Source organism: Megalops cyprinoides, chromosome 4, assembly GCF_013368585.1.
Source record: "Megalops cyprinoides isolate fMegCyp1 chromosome 4, fMegCyp1.pri, whole genome shotgun sequence".
Taxonomy (NCBI): domain Eukaryota; kingdom Metazoa; phylum Chordata; class Actinopteri; order Elopiformes; family Megalopidae; genus Megalops; species Megalops cyprinoides.
Genome location: NC_050586.1, coordinates 19,255,043 through 19,280,791, shown reverse-complemented (window position 1 = coordinate 19,280,791; position 25,749 = coordinate 19,255,043). Strand labels below are relative to the sequence as shown.

The window sequence follows — 25,749 nt, the reverse complement described above, 5'->3', positions numbered from 1 at the left end:
CTACAGTACTACAAACTAATCTGTTACAAGTTTAACAAGGAATCATTTTCAAACTCATCTTGGAAAAACAGGCTATTCAGCTAAAATCATCCTTCATAAATAAAAACACCCCTCTATAATAGTAATGGTAATAGTTTGATCACCTGAAGATGAAACACCAAACAATTCTTAGCTCATTTCAGGCCTAATGTCTTATTTCAAAGCCCTAACTTTTCTCAGACCTTTCTTATTCAGACATTCCCCTCCTTGATGTAAATGCTACATTTGTCATGTAGAATTTTTGGGTATAGTTGCCCTGATTAGCATAATTTTGACCAGACTATCCTTTCCAAATCTTTTCCTGTTAGCAATTTATTCTCCTTATGCACTGTTGGATAAATAAATGAACTAATTGTGCCACAATGCACACCAAGATAATTACATTAGCATGCTGTTAAAACATAGGTGTTCCCATTTCTGCTTCTCTACCTAAAGCCCAAAGAGTTAAAACAGACTGAAGTCCTACCTGCACTGCACATTTCCTTTATTTACACACCCTCAGTTCTTGGTGCCCATTGTGCCGACTCCAGCTGTTTTCCAAACAGTGACTGTTCAATTTCATCTGCAAAACCATCATCTTGAAAAAATGTTCACCTTGTGAAAAAGAACATACTGTAGGCTTATTTAATACATTTAATACTAATTAAATGGATTTAAATGGAGATCCATGACAAGTTGCTTTCATATCAGAGCGGTTATGTGTTCCATCACAACTTGAGCTCTGACAGTGGCTTAACTACCTACAGTCGCATTAAGATGTAACATACCATTTACAAAATATATTTTATGGCACTCAAGGCACAATGAAACATTAAACACTACTTCAATATGGCCTCTCTCTTATTCAGCAAGGAAAGGTAGAGTCATTTATGTGAATAGGCTGGTGAGAACCTAGCGTCCTTATGATAATGCAGTGTCAGACTTTATTGAGTTTCTACAATCACTCAATGAAGAGGAAGGCCAACTGTTCATTATAGCATGTACTGCAAAGTCTCATCACTCAACTGTTTAATGTAGGCTGCATCCGCCTCCATACTCCCACACTGATGCAAGTCTGTCGGCTTTATCTCCCAACGTGAACCTTGAGCCCATTCTATTCAGTAAGGAAAGACACAGCAATTTGTTTACATGAACAGGTAGACGAGACTTTCACTTTTTATGACAATGTAGTATCATTTCATATGGCACTTATGAAATCACTTAATCAGAAGAAAGGCAAACTGTTCATCAAAGTGTGCATTGTATAGATACAATACAATCTAATGTAGGCAGCACTCTCCTTTGCACTCCTAGAAATGTGTCTGCCAGAAAGCTAAATTAAAACATCAGGTAGTTTATTGGCAGTGGGGATGACATTCAAACAATGTGTAATTCATTTCTGCAAGTATAGCATTTTTCAATTCTTACACAATATCTTTAAGACATTTTAGTGCCCCCCCCCCCCCCCCCCCCCCCCAATGTGTGATGTGGAAAGCATGTCATTTAAACATGCAATACTCACGTGAATGTGTTACTCAAAATTAAAAACACCATAGCGGTTAGCTCAAAGGCTTGGTCAGATTCACGACTGAATTTAACACCCAGATCTCCCAGAACTACAATGAAGACATTAAGCGAGTCATTACACTGATAAGCAGTTTTATCATTACAATCACATTTTGCCAGTTAGCTAGTAAATTAGGTATATAAATGAGCAATTTTCACATTTATGTGCTTAGCTCTATGTTGTTTGAGACATAGGCTACTGTATTATCACTGTAATAGATCAGCTTTTTAAACAGTGACAAGCATGGTAACAACAGTAATTTGGTCAAAATAGTGATGTTAGCTAAAACCTTTCGCATGCAATGTTAATGTCAATGTTAATGTCAACACATTTATCACTGGCTCAGTTATTACACACTTATTTAAGGGAGTATAAATCATTTCTTCATGAAATTGAGTAAATAAACACCCACATTAATATTACTCTAGATTTTAGAAACAAAAACAAACAAAACAAACAAACAAAAGTAACATGATGGCAGAACACTGCTAAAAAAATTAAATATTTAGCTCCATTTGGTAATTCAGCATCCTATCCACAATTTTCAGCACACTGTGCAAAACCATTCCTACCTTGGTACTGTAACAACACATATACAATACCATATATTGCTTCCTGGCAACGTAACATTTACAACAGACATTTATAGAGAGCTCCAAATGTTGACTATCTTTGCAGTATGTTCACAAGCCTATCAGTGTTATACTAGAATACTAAGTTTCATTAAGAATAAAATGGAATAAAACATTTCATTTCTAATACAACACTGACAGACCTGTTACTCAGCAGTCAAACACACTTGTCGGGTCTCGCTCTACACACACAGCAACAGTAATGATGGTGGGGAAAGCCCCAGGGTAAGGTCAACCGTCAACAACTGCAAGAACTCCATATATTTGTGTTTTCCACAGTTTCCACTGGTTGGATGCACCAGTATCAATGTCATAAAAACACAGTTATAACAGATTGATATAACACTTGAAAAGTGTCTCACTTTTAAGTATATAAGGACAACATGGGCTCATAAAGAACAGTTTTAAATCGGACTGCACCTGGACTTCATATGTAAAATATCAAGACAAAAGCTCACTTGAGACACACAATTCAGTCCATCCGGTGTTCCTTTCTGTTTACAGCTTACAGACATTATTCAATCACCCATACTTGGTGTTATCATCACAAAACTACAGCAGGACACCCACCTGTTGCCTAACCAAACATCAGTTCAGCTGCAGCATGTATGAATTATGAAATGTGTGATAAGGCTGTAGCCTATTCAAAAAAAAGTGTGCAATTTCTATTTGCAAATTCATGTACGCTAACCCAATACGTAACTAGATAAACAGCAATGAAATTAATTCTACTGCTGTTTGCCACACAAAAACCTAAACCCAAAATGTGTACTCCAGTTGAACTTGTGTTTCTCACACCATTCCTTCCTGTACCCGAGGTTTGATCTTTCTAAAAGCCATTAAAACATTAATGTCTGGTACTAATTATTCAATGGCAGTATTTAATGAAGATTAACGAGTTTGTGAACTGCCATCCACACACAAGTAACTGAGCCAGTCTCTACCCAAATCTTGACCTTGTGACTGACTTCAGCTATTTTTATTCATTCATACAACTGTATGTGCATATCTATATTGACCTTCTGGAGTACCTATTTTTGTCGTGCAGCAGCCATATCATCTGAAATTAACACCCTTAATGCTTTCGTGCTGTAATGGGTAAGACTGCAAATCACCTCACTCACGATTTTTAGAGTATGACTAAATTCAAGCGTATCTGAGGTTCAAATGATTTTTAAAGATAAAGGTATCGATCAAAAATCGAAGTCACTTGTATAAATTTATTTTGGAAAGGAAAAAAGGTAAACACAAAGGAAAAGGAACCAAATGGCATGGCATGTAATTTTCCATGACAATATATTAAACATAATTATTAAAAAAAATAAACTATATTTTACTTTATTTCAGTCAACCATATGTACTTTGGAGACAGATAACACGGCTTCATGCAAGCAGTCACCGGGGCAACCTCTTTTCACTTATTCATCTTAACATATGGTTCGTTGAAAAACAAATTATCCCCCAGTCATACAAAAGTTATGAATAACAAAAAAAAACTGTTGACATTGGTCCATGATGTTAAAACTATGTGCAGAATGTTTCGTCATTACGTCCATCACCATGACCATCATGGATGGCCAACGACTAATTTTACACATATATCGTTAAAATCGTTGTGATCCACACTGCTGGTTGTTTTATTATTACGTACATGGTGTGTAGCTTACATTTACTCGAGTCCCGCTAATGTAGTAGTTCTTTTTCGCTGCGGGTAATTTCTAATTTTTATCTTCGATCCCCTGTTTTGCTACAACGAAGTAAACGCGTACCATAGTATGCTACAATGGATATTGATGTAAAGGTGTAACACACTCACTTTCTTTATGATACACACATTTTCTAGTGAAGCGCTTCATTTACAATTTTTCGTTTTCACATCGTGAAAGAAAGAAAAGAGCTAGCAAGCTATCTACGCACACGTCAAAAAATTCCGTGTTTTACTTAATAACACAACTGCACTGGACTATTACAGCGTGCGTGCACACTGCAGCACGGGCAAAACTGCAATGTTAGCCTAATTCCACTTGGCAAGCAAACTGGATATAATTGAAGAACATCTCGAATTCCAGAATGGCAAGACTATTTTTACATTAGCGATGCAATAGATCAGCAGGCTTGCTACTTAATCTAAACAAAAGAGCTAACTTTAATTGAACCGACGAGATTTCTCTCTAAACCTCACAGATTTAACGGCAACCGGACGTTAATTACATTTTACATTGAACACACAGCTGCCTCCTGAGTGTAAATGAAACCAATAACCCATGTAAAGATCACATTTAGGAAAGCAATTATAATAAATGCACAGTTGCTCCACAATAGCACTGCATTTCTTATGGGCACACTAAATCCTTCAATCTCCATGACAATTGCAAAGCATCTCTGCACAAAGCGGTTCATCTCTATGTTACTAGCTAGCTAGAAAGCTAGCAACAGTACAAGTGAAAAACGGCATTATTCGGATAGAAATGTGACAGAGCTTTCCCTTATGTGTGCACGGTCGATGTTTCTCACAACACTAACACACAAGGTGTTGAACTGTACATTGCAAGGTTCAAATTTATTTTAATTCCTACCTTTCTTTTCCCTTCGTCAGGAGTTAAGGACAGCACGCGCAGGGAGAGCGGTGTGTAAACTTGTCAATCGAATCGCCAGATGGTTCCTCTGTGTTCTATTCACCAGTAGCTACAATGATTTTTCACTTTAAAGCGAGGGAACAGTCTTCATATTAGAATATGAATTCACGTTTCTTGCCCTCAAAAACCGATGCAGCCCCTCAGACAAAAAATAAAATAATATAATCCAATTGGGTTAAACGGGATTGAGATACTCATGTAGTAGCTGGCGATCTGAATAAATCACCCGGGTAATAGTAATGATATTTTAGCAGTGGCTCAAAAATGTTCCAGATCTTTTAAACAACAGATGGATTTAAAAACACAGCTCACATATGTATATCGCGTGAGCTGGAATGCTTCAGAAAAGCAAGAGGATTTATTTCAATTGCATGTTCCTCTTGTTTATCAAATTATTCTTTCTTCTTTCTGTCCAGATTTGGCTGGTTCAAATGTAGCTAGGCACCTACAGAATATAGTTCGTACGCTACTAACTATTCATAGCCTATCCAGGTGTGTTTTCCCTTACTTTAGCAACTGTACAGAAAAAAATCTGTACAAACTCAAATGGTTTGCCAAATGATTTCTAACGCGGTTTCTGATTAGATGGTCTGCAGCAAAATGTGAGCGATTTAAAAAAAGTCCTGGCTGTGAATTTTCTGTTCTCTTAAAAGAGGCAAGGGTACTACAGTGGCTGTCCCACACGCTCCCCCTTTCTTCAGTCAAAATTACGACCAACACAACAAACAAGAAAAAAATCTAACACAGCAACTAAGAGGTAAATCCCACCCTATCTCAGTGGCCTTCGAGGAACAAAAATCCCGGTTTGTTTATATCTGATTGGATAGTTTGTGCCGTCAACCAAAGAAACAATAAAGTTACCTTAATGTCATTGGTTTAGTCCTTGTCAGTCACAACGTGCGGACGCTTTCCACTCGCAATTACAGCAAATGCCGGAGTATCCAGCCCGGTATTTAGAACGGCAGCGAAAAGACCCGAGGTTTCGTTGTCATGTGCGTCGGACCTCATTTGAATAATCCTCGCTATCTTTTATGCTAAAGACAAATTAAATGCAATCTGAAACAAGCAGGCAAGCAACGTGGGTTTGCAAGTTAAGTAAAATTGCAAGCAACCTAGCTCACTATAAGATTACGGGGGCACTGTGGGAGTTTTAGGGATTGGTATTTGCTCAGATGACCGTCAATCTTGAGAGCTACAGCTCAACATTAAATTTGGTTAGTATGCCATTAATGTTTTGCTAGTTTAAGTGCGAGTTGAGGTGTAATTCTATCCAACGTCCAATGTATGGACGAACAGTATTACGAACTTCCTCTGTATCAAAATTTATCCTTTACACTACAGATGTAAATTATGAACATGGGGCAGAGCCAAACAAAAATGATTCCCCTACTCAGTACCCAGTAGCCAATCACAGCGCGCGTTGCTGGAGCGTCACTAAAACAAGGTTGTAACCCGTGAGATGTTGCTATCTTGCTAGCTAGTTAATCCAATGCATTGATCATAAACAGCTATTGGACTCGTGAGTAATCAATTAAGGTGCAGTGCAACAGTCGACATTTTTCCTGAAACATTTAGCTATTAAGCTAGCCATTTTCACAAACGACAAAGTTTTCAGCGTATAAATAGGCCATGTACAATAGCTGTTACTTACTGTTGACGTTAGCTACTTGAGAGGCTAATGTTGTGACCGCTTTAGTTGAGTAACGTTAGCTATGTAGCTGTCTGTTTAGAGCTGGGTACATTACATACGTTTGTCGTAAAATCTTGCTTTTCAGTTGGTTGTGTATTTTGCAGTGTTTCATTGGTGACAGCCTCTGATTACCTACAGTCTCTGGTACAGCTATGGTAGCTCGTAAGATAGCAACCAATACAGCATCATGTGTGGAGTTATAGCTAACGTCACCTAGCTAGGAACAGTAACCTACTTAGTTGGCTGGCTCGCTAACTAACACCTGCAACCAGTGGGCAAGCTATCATGGGCTATGCAAGATAAAATGCAGTAACGTTGAAGAATGTAGCGATTGTCGATTAGCTAATTAGCTATTTAGCTAGACTGATCTGATAGATTGCAGTGGTTTGAAAGTAAAGCTCATACGTGGCCAAGGTCCTGTACAGAAAGCTGGGCAGTATATATTCACATGAAACATATATTATGTTTAATTTCCAGTATGTTGTAAGGATTTAAGCAAAAGAGTATAGCCAAGAATTAATAGCTGGTTAGAGCCTATAACCGTCCGTGAACACAGAGAACATGAAGTCAGAATATATTTTTACAGCCGCTGACGTCGTTTTTTTTCCCCCAATGGTTATCATATCCACATATTTGAGAGATTTAACAAACTCACGATAAGTGACATTATAATGGCCGATTGCACTGATATTTTAAAGTTGTATTCTTTACTGGCCTCTTGCACTACTTTATTTTTATTGAGGTGGGTGTTTCCTCATTAAATGGTTTACGGGAGATGAACAGTTCTGTTTTTTATTTTTCCACTCCGCTGACCTCAGATGGAAAGCGATTATAAAACTGTCAATTTTGCACAGCATTAAACATTCTAGAAGCCTATTGTTCACTTGATAGAACACAGCAGGGTCGAAATTGCTTGGCTCTTTTTAATGGGAAATGTAGAGTTCAAAATACAAACCGTATTCATCCCTCTTACTTGATCTGAAAGGACAGTCCCATACACATTTTGTTTTGCGCGACGAATCACTCTTAAGGTGAATCATTCTCACAGGCAGCATGTGTGTGCACCTGTCTGTTTTTGTCTTTCTCACGACTTTTCCTGACTTTTAGGAATTCTCTAATACCTTCATGCAGTAAAGCAGGCCAGTCTTTTGAAATGTAATGGGTAGCTGAGAAATCATCTAATGACTTCTAGTAAGTTTTTTTTTTTTTTTTCTTCCCAGAAAATGTTTTGAAGTGCAGCTGGTGCTTGTACAGTTTGAGGACTGGGTTGTAAAGATAAGATGATGGAGAAAGTCCCCTTAAGAGGAACATAGCTAAATCAAGTTTTTTCCATTTCAAGTGTTTTGATTAAGGGAGACTAAGAGGGTTGCTCTTTGATGTCAGCCGTTTGCACTGACAGCAGGCGGTTCAGCCAACGGTTTGTCCAAGTACTGCTCAATTATTCAGTGGCTAGACTTGGGTTTTTTTTTTTTCCTGAGAGGAATCTTGCTTGGAGAGTCCCCCACCACACCATACCACACTGCAGTTACCATAGTCACAATCACAGTCATCCTGTCTTTATGCAGATGTTGTCACCCTCCACACCACCACATTCAGGGGTTCTTATTGATCTCTGTCTTTCTGCTGGATTGGTCTGTAAAGGTTTGACGATGGATTTCTAAAGCATTAAGCAACCATTGGGATCTTCCTGTTCCGGAGTGTCACTCACAGTTGATCAATTTACCATTTTCTCTACAAATGATTATTACATGTGCGGTCAAAAAATTCTGGTGGGACTAATTACAAATGCTTGTGGACAACAGCTGTGTTGAGTAGCTCTTAATTTGTTGTGCTTGTTACATTATTAATTCTCCATTCTTCATAGCCAATGCTTGGCAGTTTAGTATTTCAGATAGGCCTATTAACAGTGGACCAATAGGAATTTGTCTGTATTTTTGTTTTTAAATCAGAGGTTAATTAGAAAGCTCCCCTCATAAATGATTTAGTCCATTTTATAATGTCAGTGCTGAAACAATACATTTTACAACTCTGTGGAGGGGGTATTTAGAACCAGTTCTCTCCCTTACTACAGATTTGTGCTTGATTTAAAAGAAGAGATGAGCCTGCTGGTGTATTAGCAGGGGCTGCCAGCTGTGGTGTTTGTGCTCAAGACATAAAAGAGAAATCAACGTAACTTACCTTGAAAGAAAGCCTTGAGAGGAACAGAAGTTAATTGCAGCATTTACCCCTTTTGGACACTGGTCATCTCATGAGCTAAATTATACATTTAAGCATTGGTTCCTAATGCAGTTACAGCAGCTTCTCTGATAATACAAAGTTGCCGAGCTGTGGTGTTTGTGCTCAAGACACAAAAGAGAAATCAATGTATCTTACCTTCAAAGAAAGGTTTGAGAGGAACAGAAGTCAATTGCTGCATTTACCCCTTTTGGACACTGGTCATCTCATGAGCTAAATTATACTTTGAAGCATTGGTTCCTAATGCAGTTACAGCAGCTTCTCTGATAGGTAAATATTGTCTATTTAAAGTGAGAAAGAGAGCTAAATACATTGACAACTCCATGCAGGAGAGGTTGGTATAATTGTTTATGGTTGACTCTATATGTTTTTCATTGTATGATTATAGCTGCAGTGATGTTGTTAACCTTGTATCATTTTTACATGTTGTATGGCACATTGTGAGTAGTTCTTGGTTGAGGGTGTTGCTGGTTGATTATTTTCTAATCGTGGGACTCAGTTTGCAAGGTAAATACTCTTGGGGCCTTAAGCTGAGAGAGATTTCCTGAGGAACCAAGCATGAAAGGTCTGATTAAAGGACCCATCTACTCATCATAGGTATTAGTTATGCAATGCAGCACATTTTTGGATACATTTTCTCATAAAATATAGATGTAAAACAAAAGGTGCTACGACTTGATTTGTAATAACTGAAATTGAGTTGGCCAGTGTTTTTATTGCCATTCTCGGTTTGCGTTCCTGCATGGTCTATAGGTCTATTCTCCACTCTCCTTGTTCTGTGATATTGTGTCAGTTAATGTTTCTTTTTGTCAGTTACGAAGTACCGGGTTTTTAGGTGTTTACGATCTCTACTTTATATAATCAGCCTTAAGCAGTGGCTGTGCATCATGAAAATTGTATAATGCCACAAAGGACTAACAAGAATAACATTTCCTTAAATTAAATCCATATTTCATTTTTAGTTTCTGACTCGGCAACTTTGTATTATTTTATTTTTAGTGTTATTTAATTTGAGGTGAAAATTTTAAACCGTGAAGCATTAGGCGAGTGCTTAATAAAACTGATCCTGTCAGTGCTGTTGCTCCATAAAACCACTCCAGGTTTCATGGCAGGAATTAGAGAGAAGCTCAACCACATCACCAACTTGGAAAATATATTACTTTAATTTGGTGGTTGTCAGGCAGCCTGGGATGATACAGCTGTCGCAAATGTGCTGTTTCTGGCTCTGCTCCATATGGGTCCACTGTAATTCTCCCTCCATAAAGAAACGCTGTGTTAACAGTGAATTCTCTCATCAGGGAAGGTTGCACATCTGGGGCTTGGGAGAGTGGTAGGCCTGCTGTTTCCTCTCTCCTTTCAGTGTTGAATGTGCATCCCTGCTCTTGTGGGCAGTAACCTCACTTTCATCTCTCTCTCTTTTTTTTGGGCTTCCTCTCCCTCTCTCTCCCTTGGTCCATCTCTTAGCCCCTGTGCAGCATGACCTGGCAGTGATTGTGACCATTTTCAGTGTGAGAGAGTGGGCGTCCCCAACATCCCCCATGTGTATCATCTTCTTCAAGTTCGATCCTCGCCCTGCATCCAAAAATGCATATAGGTGAGGAGTTTATTTTCCTAATTTAAAAATTTTTCCCAGCAGCTGCGTTTGGGAGGGGGATTTATGTGTAGTGCTTCATACATGGATGAAACTCACTTTGCTCAGACAACTGTAACACACGTTTTTTTCATGTATGCACAATTGTTGACACATGAAATAAGTTAAAAAAAAAAAAAAAAAAAAGTAGGATGATGCAGTATGTCTCTCAACCACACCACACAAAGCATGACATTCCCGTGTGAACTGGGAGAAGCGCGTTTGTCCATGGACTTGCACAAGGAGGGCATCGCAGCCCCACGCGCTCGACTGATCTACTGGAGAACGAAAGGCCAGAGAGGAGCGGGCTGGAAGCGCTGGAGGAACTCTGCTCCCACTTCTCAATCGCTGCATTCACCGGCTCTGCGTAAATAAGCCACCCGGCATTATCCCGTGGATCACGAGGCGGAGAGCCTGGTTTTTCTAACCTTTCCCACAGTCGAAGCTGATCTTTTGCGGGCAGGGCCCTTGCACTTCGGAGCTCTCGGAAGAAGAGAAGTCAATGCGCCTGAGTGTGCGGTTTAGAGCCCTGCCTAAAATAATCCCTGCGATTGTAGAAGCTCTCCACCTGGCAGGGATCCATCGCTGCCTTTCTGATGGAGATTCTTCGCACTTAACAAGCTCTTAGCAGAGGTGTGGGAGCATTTTTATTATTTTGACTCTAGACTGTGTTCAGTGTTGTGCGAACTGTCTGTTACTTTCAGTAACAGATTACAGCAAGTTTTGCATTAAATTAGACTGAATTTAAAGCAGCAGTCTAATGAATTCACTTTTTATTCTTTTTGTCCCCTGCACAATTTGATACATACTAATGATTCAGACTGACATCCAGCAAAAAGGAAAGAAACTGACAATATTGCTCAAGAGAGTGAGACTTTTTTTTTTGCTTTTATTGAACGTCACCCTCAACAAATCAACTTTTTTTTCTATAAATTCCCTTACAGTCTCTGTTAACCATACATGTGATAAACAGATTTCCTTTTAATAAATTAGCCTTGCCTTTAACAGCAAAGACACAGCTGAGATTAATGGGCAAGATGAATTCATTCTTAATGAGATAAAGGAGTATTATATTGCCTCATTGATGACCACTCTGTTTGGGACAAGCTTGGCTGTAATTTTGCTGTACCCTGGTTAATGCACTCTCTCGTAATTGCATCCCTCGACTTCCCATAGGCTCATATAAACAGATAACGGCATATCTGTGTTGAGTCCATTAGCACCATTGTCTCTGGGAAGACATTGATATTTTTTAAGGATGTGCGATTGGAAACTGGTTTGTATCCATTAGCCTTTGATACTCATGTGGGTGACCCCTCTAGGTCAATTTATTCAGTTAGTTTATTTTTAAAATACGCTCCCTCTTGACAAGATAAATGGGGTCTGTGCTCTGTGGCAAGCAAGAAGCTCAGAACAAGATATAATGAGTGCTGTAGTCATTATTCTGCACACAACAGCCAAGCTCCTTTCACATCTATATGTTTGGAATAACTGTTAGCATTTGGAACCATTGACCCCAAAGCTCCTTGACCTGACCTTGTGCTGCACATAAGCAGTTCAGGTATTTTGCAACAAGGACTATAGCATAGAGTGTTGTGTGCTTGTCTCAATAGGTCATTTTGTATACATTGGCCTTATATTTCCTGTAATTCTTTTGTCAGCAAATGCTAATGACATGTGAATCCACATCATTAAATAGAAGTGATGTTTCTGAGCTTTCCCGTAAACATTGCAGGTGGGGGTTGGCAGAAGGTGCACCAATGACTTATGGAGTTGAGTGGTGGAGAGAGGCTTAGACTCGACTCTGATTAATCCCAGCAGCGATTTTGATATTGCTGTGTGCCCAGATACTTCCTGATTGCAGAGCTGATAGGGGTTACCAAAGGAGGTGACATGCCACCTCCTCTCTGGGGCTACAGCAGTTTCTTCCATTGGTGTACACCAGTCACTTAAAAATGCACACATGGCCAGACAGTCAGTCAAGGTCCAGCAGTTTCACCCTGAGGTATGTAATATTTAATGCATTAATTAGTAATATGCAAACCGTATCTTCTGTACTGTGGATTAAATTCAGATGGAGTGGCTGTACTGCTGGGCTCCTCGCTGTTCATGGCACCCAGGCTCGTTACAGAAGGCCTTTTCCCTGTGACAGGACACTGTGACCAGCACATTCTGCTGCCTCAGCATGACCATAAAGCATGCTCCAAACCAGGAGCAGGACACTGTTGGGGGGGGGGGGGGGGGTGAATGATTCATGAACAGTAGCTGAACAGTAATGCGAAGTCACTAAGTCATGCACCATTGCCATACTAAATAAGTGACAGTTGTGCAACGTTAGTAAAAGTCTCTAAAGATTAATGTCAAACGCAACATTAGGGACAGTGGCAATAAAGTCTCTCCAAGCTGAGCAGCGCGTTTAGTCCTCCACATTATAGGATTCCCTTCAGCTGCGATCTGCATTGGTTAAGTGTTTGTTTAAATCACTGTTTGTAGTAATAACCGTGCTACTGCATTCATTTGCAAACCCCTTTTTAAATGGCCAATTTCCACTGAAAGATATCAAGTTGTGATCTTTAATTTCCGATATACTTGATTTGGTGATCTTTGCCTCCTAATGTCTCTACAAATCTTTACTATCTTACACATAACAAAGGAATAACCTTTTTAAAAATCAGGAGTTGCCATCAGAAATGTAGTGTTTGTCTCAGGCCAACAGAAGAGCAGGTGACCCAGTGAGGGAGAGGGGGCATATGTATGATTTTTATCTGTTTTTTGGTTTACTTTTTGCCTTCACGTTTCTGCACACAAAGGTGGAAATGTGGTGTCCCGGAGGAAGGGTCACTGGCAGGCCGTGCCTCTCTGGAAACGGGACCGCAGCGGAGGGAGTGTGCTCACAGTCTGGATTAGTCCAGCTACGTGCTCCACTAAAGCCACTGGCACAGCCAGTCAATGTGCAGTCATCAGCCAATCCATTATAATAATGAGTCATTCCCCAGCTGTAGGAAGGGCCTGGAAAAGGCTGAAGAGAGCCGTGTCCTCGGGGGGGTGCACATGGGGTACCCCCACCCCGCCCCGCTGTTAAAAAGGAAAACCTCACCGTTTCTGCCAGGGTGAGAGAGGGTTTTTATGGCCCATAGCCTGCCAAGTGTTTAAATGTGTGCACAGTGAAGATTCCTTGTTGAGTCAGGGAAGTGTGTCGACATTGTGGGGTGCACTGTAAGCACGCATGTTTATTGTATACACAAACAGCATTGGGTTGGTATGGCAGTAGCACTGTTAATTTCTCTTGTCAAATTGGGATTCTGGTGAACTGAGGAAGGTGCGGTTTTGCAGGCTGCTGGAATACCCACACAGTATCAGATTTGCCCTTGCCTCAAAGTTAAGACACTTACCCTGCCCATATTTACAACAGCCGGGGAGAGAGAGGGGAAAGTGAGCGTGTGTGTGCGACATGGGGGCGGGGGGGTGAAAGTTAATGAAAGTGGCGGGGGCGGAGGGGCAAGCGTAGGGTGGAATAGTGAGGACGCAGCAGCATTCTTAGCTGCAGCTGCCGCCCGGGGGCAAAGGTGGAGGGCGGGCAAAAACGATCGCCCCCGTTTGTTTACGCTGATGACCACAGATTGCATGACCTCCACCTCAGCGTGCCCTGCAATGCTGCACTCCCGCATCGCCATGGATGCCAAATACGACTTGCAAATGAGCAGGGTGTAAATATTCACTGCCAGGACTGGTGTCCTCAAAAAACACAGGTGCATGTCTCTACTCTTGCAGGTTGCACGTTTCAAAAAGCATGTCATCGAATCTCGCAAACTGATACTGTCTGCTACATTAAAGAGAGATTCTACATATTACTGTCTCAAAACAAGCTATGCAGGGCACTTTCAAAGAGGCATTTTGGCTGGAGAGTTAATCATTCAAAATCATAAAGTAGAAAAGTGCATCCACATTTGGCTTTCAGAGAGACTTTGCAAGCACAAATGCTGTTAAAACAAAAAAAATCATCATGTGCAAATTGTGCATGTATTTATTCAGTATCGATTGGGGCCTAGCAGACCTTTTTGGCATCGGAGTTGAACAAGGACTATTATCATATTTAATCTCCAACAGTGAGCCAAAACTTTCCCCAACATAGAATATGGCAGAGACTTCAGATGAGGTACATATTCTAAGGATTTGCCTCAGGTCTAGATGAAAAGGTATTGACTAGTGACATGAAAAAGGCTCCATCAGCTTTTTTAAAACATAAAGGACAACATATCCTATTATGATTTTTCAGTGGAGTGCCCTTTAAAATCAATTGCGTATTTCAATAGATCAAGAGGTTGCTGGGGAGAACACAAGGTACGTTAAACGGCTCAAGCTAATATTTCACAACAATTCAAGCTGTCATCACTGGTTCTGCCTTCACGAGCACTGCTGAAGGGACCCATTTTTCTCTCTGTCTTTCAGGCTCATTTTGGCTGCCAACAGAGATGAGTTCTACCACAGGCCGTCTAAGGCCGCCGATTTTTGGGGGAGCGGCAATGAGATCCTCAGTGGTGAGTATGCACACTTGATTTGAAGTGGAGAAGCCCCATGAAGCTACAAGGTCAAGAAAAAAAAGTGCTCCCTCATTTACTTGCTAAATGAAGGCCTTGATTTTAATGCTTTACTGCACTCCCTGACAGAGTGCCAATGTATTCATATACCCAATATCAGTTTCCATGTCAACAACCCTTTACAGAAAGAATTAATGCAACAAGTGCCCCAATTAATCATTTCATTATTCGTTAAGTGTATAGAGTACTGGATGGCAGCATTGAAAATCTAAGCTGGTTCCTGAGCTGACATCCAGGAGCACTTCATGGAGCAGAATGCTGGCAAAGGCTGCACAAAGTTTGGAACACAGTGTCTCCTGCTGCGCATTTGAAGCATTGCTTTATCAGGGCTCCTCTGAGTATTTCCTTGCACTCAGAGTGAAAAGAAGTCTGATCCAGGCCAGTTGTATGAACTGCAGTATCTCATTCTGTCATGATCAGTAGTGTTTGCCACTTGAACATATTCCAGTTTTGATATTGCTCTGTGAAAGTTTCTGCATTGTTTTGCAGAAACGCATAGCTTTTATTAACAGCTATTGCAGCAACATAGTGCCTCCTTCATGTCATTTGCTACCCCTCACATGATTTTTGAAAATAAAAAAAGAAATTTTCTTCATAAAAGAAAATCTGTAACAATGATGATTATTATTATTAGTAGTAAAAAGATTAATTTGGCAGATCATTGGCAGATCAATAACAAGTTGCCAGGCCATCTAGGTTTGCTGCATTAAACGCACATCACAGGAGTAACTAACATAGCCGTAGAAGCTCATAATGATCGTTAACGGTAATGTCAATGTATATAATAAGGTTCACATGATGCTAAACAGTGATCCAGAGGAGCATCATTGTAACTTGTCCTACCGTGCAGTTATATCTGTAAGAGCAGTGTTGCACTGTATCAGACTTTTCTCAGGGTTTAAAGTGATCAGGTACTGAGTGTTATGTGTAGAATATGTCCTAGTTCTGTGAAGCTAGGTGGAGGCTGAACAGGTGGGTTTTCAGCTGGTGTCGCAAGATGGTAAGCGATTCCACAGCTTTGATGGTTGCATGTAGCTTATTCTTCCACTAGGGGGCCAGTGAGGATAAGAGGCACATTCCTATACGCAGCAGCACAGAGGGGAAGGGAAGTAGCGGATGACAGGAGGTTGCCTAGGAGAGAGCACGTGCAGGGGAGTAAGGGTCGATAGCAATTTAAATAGCCATTTTCCATATTCTTTTCACCCATTGAACTGTTTAGCAGTTCACTAGGGACGCCAGAGGTGAAGAACCTTTAAATGACTGATGTTCTCCACCTTGCCTCTCAATCAGATACTGCGCGGATGTCAATCCTCCTTTTTCTCCTCTTACAGGGAGTGCGGAGACATCGATTGTTCTTCATTTATCTTTCTTTTTTCCCCCTCATATAATCTGAGGGTTCACCTCCAAGAGTGGACCTTTAACTGATGGCTGGCGTTATTTGCTTTGGCAGAAATAAATTCCAGCACCGCTGGTGTAAGTCCTTCTGTCAGAAGAGAGGTGTTGGGCTCCTGATACGCACTGAAGGAATCGATGGGTGTGGGGTTGCTGCGGTTGGATTCAGAACATGCCTGACTGCATTCGGACAGGCTGAGGTGTTCTCCACACTCTGCATCCATCCCCCTGTCCATGTCTGAACCGGTGTCTCTGCAAAATGCTATGTGACGGTGCAAATAGTGCAGACATTGCTCAGCGCTTTTTATTTCTTGATCCTTAGTCATATCATATAGGTTTTTACAATTAATAGTGCAACAGCTCCATTTTCATAAAGGCGTGTAGTGACGAGGGCAGGGAGCGTGTACAGAGTGTCTGCCCTCCCTATTTCCCGTACTCTGGCGGTGCCTGGCCACAGACAGACACGGTCCCTCTCCGTGCTCGCAGAGCTGATAAAGATGCAGAGGAGAGTGTCGAGTCCCCGTATTGTATTTCAATAACTGCATCTTCAAAGATCCTGCTGCGCTTCCCCCTAGGGTGAAGCCCAGCCCTGGTTCCTCTGCAGAGGAGACTCTGTCTCTCTGAAGTTCTCTGGCTGCTTTCAGGGCTTGTATTGATCGCATATAGAATAACGAATGTCATGAGACTTGCGTTGCTGCTCCTGCGGTAATCCTCCCCTTGCACCCTCGTTTCAAGGTAAACGTGCTACTTTAAAAGTTAGAGCTGATTGCACTGCAGTCTAATGGAAGGTGATAGGCATAACTTTGCATTGTTATGTTCTCTGTTTTATTACATGAAATTATGTACCTACGTGAGTCGCTCTGGATAAAAGCAATTGCCTAATGAATGTCATGTATGATATATATGTAACTAAATGTACTTTGTTGTTGTGGTGATGTGTTTATAAACTTTTTGTTTATAAGGTTTTTTTTTTATTGAAGGTCAAGCAGTCTTTGCGTTTATGCTTGATTCACAAGGTGAACTTGGTAAATTCGGGAAAACAATCTCTCGACTAGGTTTAAACCTGAGAATATCAATTACTTCCTTATTATTCCCACTGCAATGAGAATATTCCCCCTGCTGTGATTTGTTTACTGTTTCATACCATCTCTGTGCATTTTGATGCAGTCGGCTGCACCATGTCGTAGACATGACAGGATTTAATCTATTCACTGCTTTCAAAGCACCAGAGCATTATGTGCTGATAATAGAGACTGAGCTAATCAGACGACAGCGATGAGCACTAGTCTGAGAGGGCAGTGGGTGTCTGCAGCACTCACTGCTTGATCTTAAGTTGATGTGGAGGACGAGGAGGGTTCACGATACCCCCCCCCCGGGATTCCTGTTGGCGTTTCCTTGGAAGACAAACAGCGTGCATTCCACGCCGTCTGCTGACTCCGACTCCCCCAAGTATTTTTAGAAAGTGTAAAGAAAAAAAAAAGCAGACAGTATTGGCCCCTGCTTGAGGGCTCAGACTTGGATTTCACGGTGCTTTTCTCAAAGGGAGGTTTTAGCTCTGGGAGGGTCGTGAAGGGGTTACAGATGAGTTTTGAAAACGTCAGCCATGGCAGCCTGATAAACCCAACCTCCTGATATACCCTCTCAGAGGGCCTGTAGATGGGACAGACAAATCACCTTCTTCAATTCAACTTTCTCCCTAACTTAAAAGGGAACTTTGAGGTTACTCTCATTCGTTGTCATTCGATTTATATTAGAGGAAATAGGCTGTCAACCTGACAGAGATTACAGTAGTGGTCTAGAGGATCAAAGACATGAGCCATAAAATACCACTGATTTGAGGTAAGCGGCTGACACCTGTTAAATATTTGAGCTGACTGGACAGCGCTCTTCCTGGCCGCGTGACGGGGGCAGATGATTGACCAAGCTGTGTTGCATGACAGGTTTGGACCTGGAGGAGGGGAAGGAAGGTGGATCATGGCTGGGGATCAGCAAGAGGGGCAGGCTGGCAGCCCTGACCAATTACCTGGAGGGAAGGACAAATCCGGATGCTCAAGGCAGAGGTAATTGAATAGCAGGCCTGCACTGTGCTTATTGTGTTTGTTTGCCCAGATGTGGGGATGCAGGATTGATTCCAAGTGATGAAGACTCTGAGTAAATAAAAGACACTCAGCGAGGTACAGGCTATTATACCATATGTAGGTAACATATTATATTTTGTCATGCATGCCTTTATTAGTGCCTCTTTCAGGTTTAACTGTTATACTCAGTCTTTGTCAGGGTCTCTCCTTGTCAGGGCACAGCAGGAAGTGGTGTGTTGCTTGCCCCTCTGGGCGTGTGGCTTCCTGCATTGCTGGCCTGGCTTTTGCGTGGGTCAGGAGAGGACACGGCTGGATCCCTTGCTCTTCACCACCTTTATGAACAGGAGGCTGGGTTCTTCTCCTGCTGAAGCTTGTGGTCCTTCTTGGTTAGACTCAGAGGTAGTGCTCTGGGTCTGGTTTAGCTCAGAGGTCTTCCGCATCAGATGTGGTTGCTTAAAAGGCCGTCCACCTTAGTTTCACGCTGAAGCTAGAATGCTGAACAGTGGCTGGCACAGTCTCACTCAGTCTTCCATTGCAAGCTTTCTAGCCTTGAAATCTGGCTACTTCACTCACCATCTTCCAGCTTCTTGTTCAGGAGACTGAGGAAACTCTCACCGTCTCATGAGGGCTGGGTCCTGTGGTAGAACAAAGATAAAGAGCAGTGATATTCAGAAAAAGCCTGCAAATCTCTCCAGTCTTCCAGAATCTCTCCTGGAGATGTCTTATAAAAGTTGTGAAATAATACCAGCATGAATCAGATGGCAACCAATTACCAGCTTTTACACCTCAAAAAGTGAGCTGTGCGGAGGATGGTCTTAGTTTTATGACACTTTGCTTGAGCACACACAGAAAATGGAGAAAAATTCTTCTACCTCTCTGTCTGCAGAGAGAAATGATCATTTTCAGACCAAGATATTACAAACATCACTTTTGCTACATTAGGGTGTGAACACTTCTGCGGGAGGACCTTGCACATCAATTACAAAAGGCACATGACAATTATGTAGTCAGTGAATGGCATACACCATTGTTAAAAATTAATAGTAAAGCATTACTTGTGGATATCCATGTTGCTGTAACAGTGTATGTCTAATCTGTGTATAATACCACTATGTAACAGGCAGAAAATATATTTTTCATTCCACATCTATTCCGCTCTAAAAAGCTAGAACAAATGTACACATCTGTTATGCTGCAATGTTTTAAAAAGACCTAAAGTCACCTGTTTACTGATTGCAGACCTTACTTGCAATTGGTAACACTGTGCATTACATTAAAATGGAATGGCATACAACAGACTGCAAAACACAGATCAGAAAATTTAAAATGATGGTTGTGTCATAGAGGTTAGAGTGGAATCCGGTCCACTGTGACCAAGGTTGATCGAGCAGACACATTAACTGCAGTCAAGGGACTGGTTTGTTTATACATGTCATGTGACAGCAGTCAGAAAAAATGAGTGCAGATGCCTTGGAGTTTGCCTCCCTGGACACATCTGTGTGTCTGCTCCAGTAAATCACCTCTCCAGTCACTGTGCAGCTGCCTGCCGCAGATGTGAATACCCTCTAGTAAAATCTTGCTTTGTATAATGGCGGCTTGTAAATTCATGCATTTGTTTTCTTAAAGGCAGCTTTTGAGATGTTTGCCTTAACAGACGTTGCTATGATAATGCAAGTGCCCACCACGACCCCCCCCCCAAATTGCTAAACATCCTGGAAATCTATTGACTGTCCGCCTGGAAGCCTCGCATAGCAACAAAGGGTACAAATGGGAAAGCAGGCGATTAAGGTTTCACTGCCAGGGAGAGGACGTCAATGGCTCAAGAATTATCGCAGTCTTTAAAAATTAGCTCAGATAATGTTCCCCCCTAATGGCTTTAATGATTTGGTAGGCTGATTGCTGAGCAGCATTGATTGTGATATACGCATGATGAGCACACTTGGAGTGAGAGCAGGGAGCTGGGCTGAATGTGAGTTCTCTTCTTTTAGCACCCTGGTGTTGTATATTCTTTCCTAGGAAAGAATCCTCTTGTCATTTTTACTTTATTAGCGTGAATAGCACACAAACAGTGTTTTATCTCACACATCTGGGGGGCTGTGAATGCTATCAGCGATGTAAAAGCTATTTTTTTATTCTGTGTTTCATAGGGTTTTTGGTCTCAAACTTCTTGACCGATAATATGGACAGCTACTCCTACCTGAGGAAGGTATCATCAGAGGGGCACCTGTACAACGGATTCAACCTGATAACAGCGGAGTTCAAGTGAGTGAGTGATCGGTGTCACACTGGCAAAGCGATAGACTGGGTTTTAGCATGAAAGGAAAAAAGGAACAAGAGCAACCTAAGATTGGTGTAGCCTGCCCAACAGACCTGACACATAACATAAAATACTTTCTTCTCAGCCTGGAAATACTTGCAAATTTTGGGTAAGTCTACTGTATATAATGCAGACATTCATAGTTCAGTCTTTGGGCATTGCTTACCCATGATATGATGACTGTCACGGTCCAAGGCTTAATGTTTGTTACTTATTTGGCAGCCACATTAAATTGAGAAGCATTTTACAGATTACTGTGCCAATGGCCTCCTTGCACTGCTGCATCCTTAATTCGTCTCATATGCAAGCGGAAATAAAAATGAATATACTTCTTGCCATAACTTTATTACTTAGTGATAGCAATTTTACCAAGGAGCTAGTGTTTGATATGGCTTACTGGATATTTGATAGAGCAGAGGGGGTAGCTTGCTAACCAGCTAGTTATCTATGGTGTTAGGCACTGGTTAGCTACACAGCTGTTGATGGTGATAGCAGCTGCTGCAGTAGCTACTGTATTAAATAGCAAGCTATTTTTAATTAGCTACTTAACAATGAAATGCAGGGACTTGTTGTGGCAAGCTAGCTGCTAATGGCTATGTGATACTGGCTACTCATTCATTGCAGATGTAGCTAGCTAGCAGTAGTTTAGGAAAGCATGCCATTTTATTTCTATATTTTGTGTGGAAAAATAAAACCAGAATTATTCCTCATAAAGTCTTTATCTTAGTAGGTTTGAAACACTGTAATTAGCTGCTGTGGCTAGCTGCTTTACTTTGATTTAGCCAGCTATGCTTGGAAGAATTAGCCCTGAGTTTTGTTTCGAAACTCAACCCCACAAAAACACTGTTGGAATCCAGAAGAATAGGAAATAATATTTTCTTTTTTTTTTTTTTATGAAAGCCTAGCCAATAATTTCATATTGTGAGAAAAGGAATAAGGATAGCTGGGCACACGCACATGCGCATTATACTGTAGCAACCACACCTGACGAAGAGCATGAGTGACTTTACAAGTGAGAGTAGCAGGACATTCCTGCCCAACTAAGCAACCCTGCCGCTGCTCTCCACTCCACGCAGCCAGCAGTTACCTACTCAGCAGAATATTGATAAAATTGATGGCATTTGGCTAAAATGAATATGTAGTTATCACAATGGCAAAACCAGGGTAGCTTGATGACAACAGTGAAATGTAGGTAATGGAAGTAGTTCCCACTAAATTGACAAAATTCTCAAAGCAATTATTACTCAGTCAATTCTTGTCTTTTAGAGGTGGCACAATAAATATGCTGTCTACTCATTCACTTCAGTGATTGCTAGCTACCCCTGTTGATGTCTCTGCATATTTGTTTGCAGCACAGTATGGCTAATAGTTTGAGTAAGCTGCATTTCTCCCCTTTCTGCCTTTCCCCATCATGTGTGACTGATGGGACAGTAAGCAGTAACTTACCTCACGTAAAATCTAAGCAGGAATTGTCATTGGCTAAACATTCACACTATAAAGCTTTTAAATCAGCTGTGTCATGACACTGATGTCAGTGGGACAGGCTAATATTTGCTGTATGGAATATTTACAGTGCAACATTTTGGCATTACTAAACAGTACATCTTTGTGGCACTGTGACAAATTTTGATATGGAGCAAAGTGTTCATTAGCTCTATAAGTGTTTTAGCCCACCTTGGTTAATTGGCAGAAGTATACCCTTTGTAGTATTTTCACATAGTCCTTGCAGATGTTGTCTTTTAGCAAGCAAGGATAAGTCGTTTTCTTTAGCAATGTGTTTGTTTTTATTTGTGTCCCATGTGGAGCTTGATCTAGATGAGGTAAGGTCATGAGGCAAGGTGTTTGTTCTCTGGAGTTCCTGAGCCAAAATAAAAGCATTGGTTTCAGCTCTGTTCTCCCCATTGGAGGCATTTCTGAAAGAAAAAAAACACCTCATTAGAATTCAGCGGGAAAACCTGTCTGCATTTTTACCAGACTGCTTTTTTAAGGAGCTTGTTAAAGCGTGGGGATTTTCTGAAAGATACACTGCAGTCAGTTTTTAAAAAGGTTTCCTTTTTAATGAAATGTCTGAACTAACTTTGATATCTTTCAGTGTTAATGCTGTCTTGTCTGAGAACCACAGTACATGTCCTTGCAATAAATTATGTTGGACTTGGACAGAATATCAGCAGTGTTCATTATTATATTTTATTTTTATTTTAGTAGATTAGAAAGGACCCTTTTAAAAATGTCCCAAAAACTTTTCAAGTGATTGAATCATACTAGGTTTGAATTGCTGTAATCAATACATCGGCTCCCGATGGGCTCAACCAACTAAGGCACATCCACTGAGCACAGCCCTTGCTATTAGCCTACAATGACCAGGAGTCTACAGCGACAGAATAAATTTGCACTAAAATGTGCGCTAATAAAGTAAACATGACAAGAAGTCCTCTAAATTTGTTCTACCAGGATAGGGCTGGGATTGTCAGCAGAGTCCCTTCGTTTCACTTCTCTGAGGCACCATCAGACTCATCAGGGACCTGTGAGTCACTTTGATGTGTCAGTGGAGACACGCTTGTATTCTAATTGCTGTTACCTTCACTGTGGGAATTGTAGTTTGAAAAATAATCGGTGTGGGCATGCAGGTCTGTTCCCTTCTGCCAGCACTCCTGGGACAGTACAGAGGTCGACACAATGAAATGAAATTAATAGGTAATTAGCGTTTGTGAAAAACAGGTTGTAAAAAGGAGTGAAAGCATAAAAAATATGTCATACTTTTACTAGAATGCTAGAATAACCTGCATTAAGGGTGGATATCATTTCCATCATTGTCATGGCAACTAGCTACAAGTCAGTTCTTGTTAAGAGGTTGGGAGTTCCAAACCAGCTGCTTACTCACTTCTTGTCAGCAGTCTGTCTGGGTCTTGATCCTGAAATCACATCCCTGCACTAAGGTTTCAAGGTAGAGCAGTAGTGTGCAAGTATCCTGTCCTCCTCTGTGTCCGGGTGTTGCTTCCTCACACCTACAGCATTTTTCACTGACTGTTGCAGCCCACTGCGGATTTATGTATGTACACCAGATCTCAGCGGGCTGGAGTTTACTAGTTGAAAGCTATTTAGAAATGCAAATGACCTCGTTAAGGCAAGAAATTATGGCCATTGCATGGCGAAGAGTTAAATGAAAGAAGATGCAGCACATTCAGCTGAGACATCAGTGGAGAGAAGCAATCTCTTTTTATCCAGTGATGTATGCCGCAGCCAGGGCTATCATCTGGAGCTGAAATCACTCCATTTCTCTCTGTCTGCTGGGGGCTGTGGGCCCCATGTATTGAGGACAAGACGTATGGATGCTGACAGATAGGAGCTGTGTTTAGTGTAATAAAACAGATAAAAATGGCGGCTGTCAGAGCAATTTATTTGTTTACCTTTTTTAATAAACAACCTCATTATAGAGCTATTAGTTTCTCCTCTGTATACTGAAACAAAAATGATATGTGTGCAGACAGCCTCAGGAAATATTGTGGCTATTTTGTTCCAAATCAATAGTTCCATCTTGTAAATAGAGTGGAATTTTATATTACAATTAGAGGAATTCTTATTTATTCAGAGGCAGTGGACATGAATGATGATATGTTGGGGATGTAAAGCAAGATGCACAGACACTCTTAAATATTATTTATGTTAACCCAGAGCATGAGTAACAGTTTGAGTGAAATTCAAGGGATGAGTGTAATAAACAGCAGTAGGAAAAGCCTCCCTCCCCCCAACTCCCAAATACACCAAAAACACAGATGAATAAACATAAACACAGATATGCAGCCAAAACATCCAATTACACACAAATGAGATCTGTTTGAAGGAGACGGCGCAGGCCTCAGTATGCTTGAATTTAAAAATCTTACACTGGAAGATTTTTGAATTATATATGCTCTTAATTATACAACATGTTAAACCAATGTTCTTCTTATTAATAGATTATTTTAATGCAGTCTGAGGCATAGGCAAACTTTTCAGCATTTTCCCCAGCAAAGTTGAGTCCCCCAGGACTGAAGGCTGTGCATTTTAAAGTTTCATCACATTCCTGTGTCCTCAGCGATAGGTTGTCTGAGTCAGATGTGTTTGACAAGGTCTTGTTATTTCGACTTTTATCTGTTGCTTTGTTTAAATTTTAACAACTATTGTCAGTGGGAAAAGATCTTTCCTTTTTATCTAAAAATGAGAGGCAGCACAATCTTTCCGAGTTACTCCATCTGTGGTCATCTTTCTCCAAAACCTACTCTCTCTTTCTACTCCCTATAAATACTTAATTTGAATGTTGATTTGCTTGTAAGTCTAATATTGCACTATCCAGGTATATAATATAATTAGCATTTGTGTAATTCATATGTAAAATCTCTATATGCACAAGCAACATCAAAGTGTTTGGCATCTGCAGAAAATGTTCAGTTTGACTATTTTATATAATCTGTAACATAAATTATAAGTTGTTTTTTTTCTTTTTGTACAGTGTGGATGGTAATTCATGTGAGGGTTTACTGCATATGCTAGCAGAATTTTCTATTTTTCTCTTCCATTAGAAATGTTTCAGTGTTTCAGGAGTTGAAAGCATGGTCTAAAAACCAAATGTAGCATTTGGCAGGAACTGACGATTCACCTGAAAAGAAGGAAGAAGTAAATTAGATTTAAACATTCTTGAACTCATTTGAATGGTTGCCACTCAGATTTGATTATTCAGTGTCTCTGGCCCTGAAAACCAGTCTGCCCAAGTAAAGGATTAATTAAAAGTTCATTTTGTCATTCAGTGTTTAATTTTGAAGTCGCTCAATATCGTGGTTTCCTGGAGGGTGGTTCAGGGATAGGTTTCCTCCATTTGGCAACTGTGAAGGGCAACTCATCTGTGTCCTTTTTCCTTGAGATAGATTTTTGTACTCTTTTAAGAGTTAAGACAAATTTTTACTCGATGACTTGCATATT

General features: G+C 40.7%; 2 protein-coding genes across 5 annotated transcripts in view; one reads left to right on the top strand and one right to left on the bottom strand.

The window, feature by feature from the left end:
* Nucleotides 1–5,558, bottom strand: part of arvcfb (ARVCF delta catenin family member b) — a 159,583-nt gene extending 154,025 nt beyond the window's left edge. Inside the window, exon 1 of the mRNA XM_036527352.1 lies at nt 4,794–5,558. The gene's annotated coding sequence lies outside the window, so the exon portion shown is untranslated. The remainder of the gene's footprint in view (nt 1–4,793) is intronic.
* Nucleotides 5,559–6,299: 741 nt separating this feature from the next.
* Nucleotides 6,300–25,749, top strand: part of tango2 (transport and golgi organization 2 homolog (Drosophila)) — a 29,177-nt gene continuing 9,727 nt past the window's right edge. For 2 of the 4 annotated variants that reach the window (XM_036527357.1, XM_036527353.1), the window contains exons 1-5: nt 6,300–6,389; nt 10,243–10,372; nt 14,858–14,946; nt 18,339–18,458; nt 20,624–20,738. In XM_036527357.1, the coding sequence (XP_036383250.1) occupies nt 10,317–10,372; nt 14,858–14,946; nt 18,339–18,458; nt 20,624–20,738 (380 nt within the window). In that variant the 5' untranslated portion in view covers nt 6,300–6,389; nt 10,243–10,316. The remainder of the gene's footprint in view (nt 6,390–10,242; nt 10,373–14,857; nt 14,947–18,338; nt 18,459–20,623; nt 20,739–25,749) is intronic. The other 2 variants (XM_036527354.1, XM_036527355.1) reach the window with 2 other exon arrangements.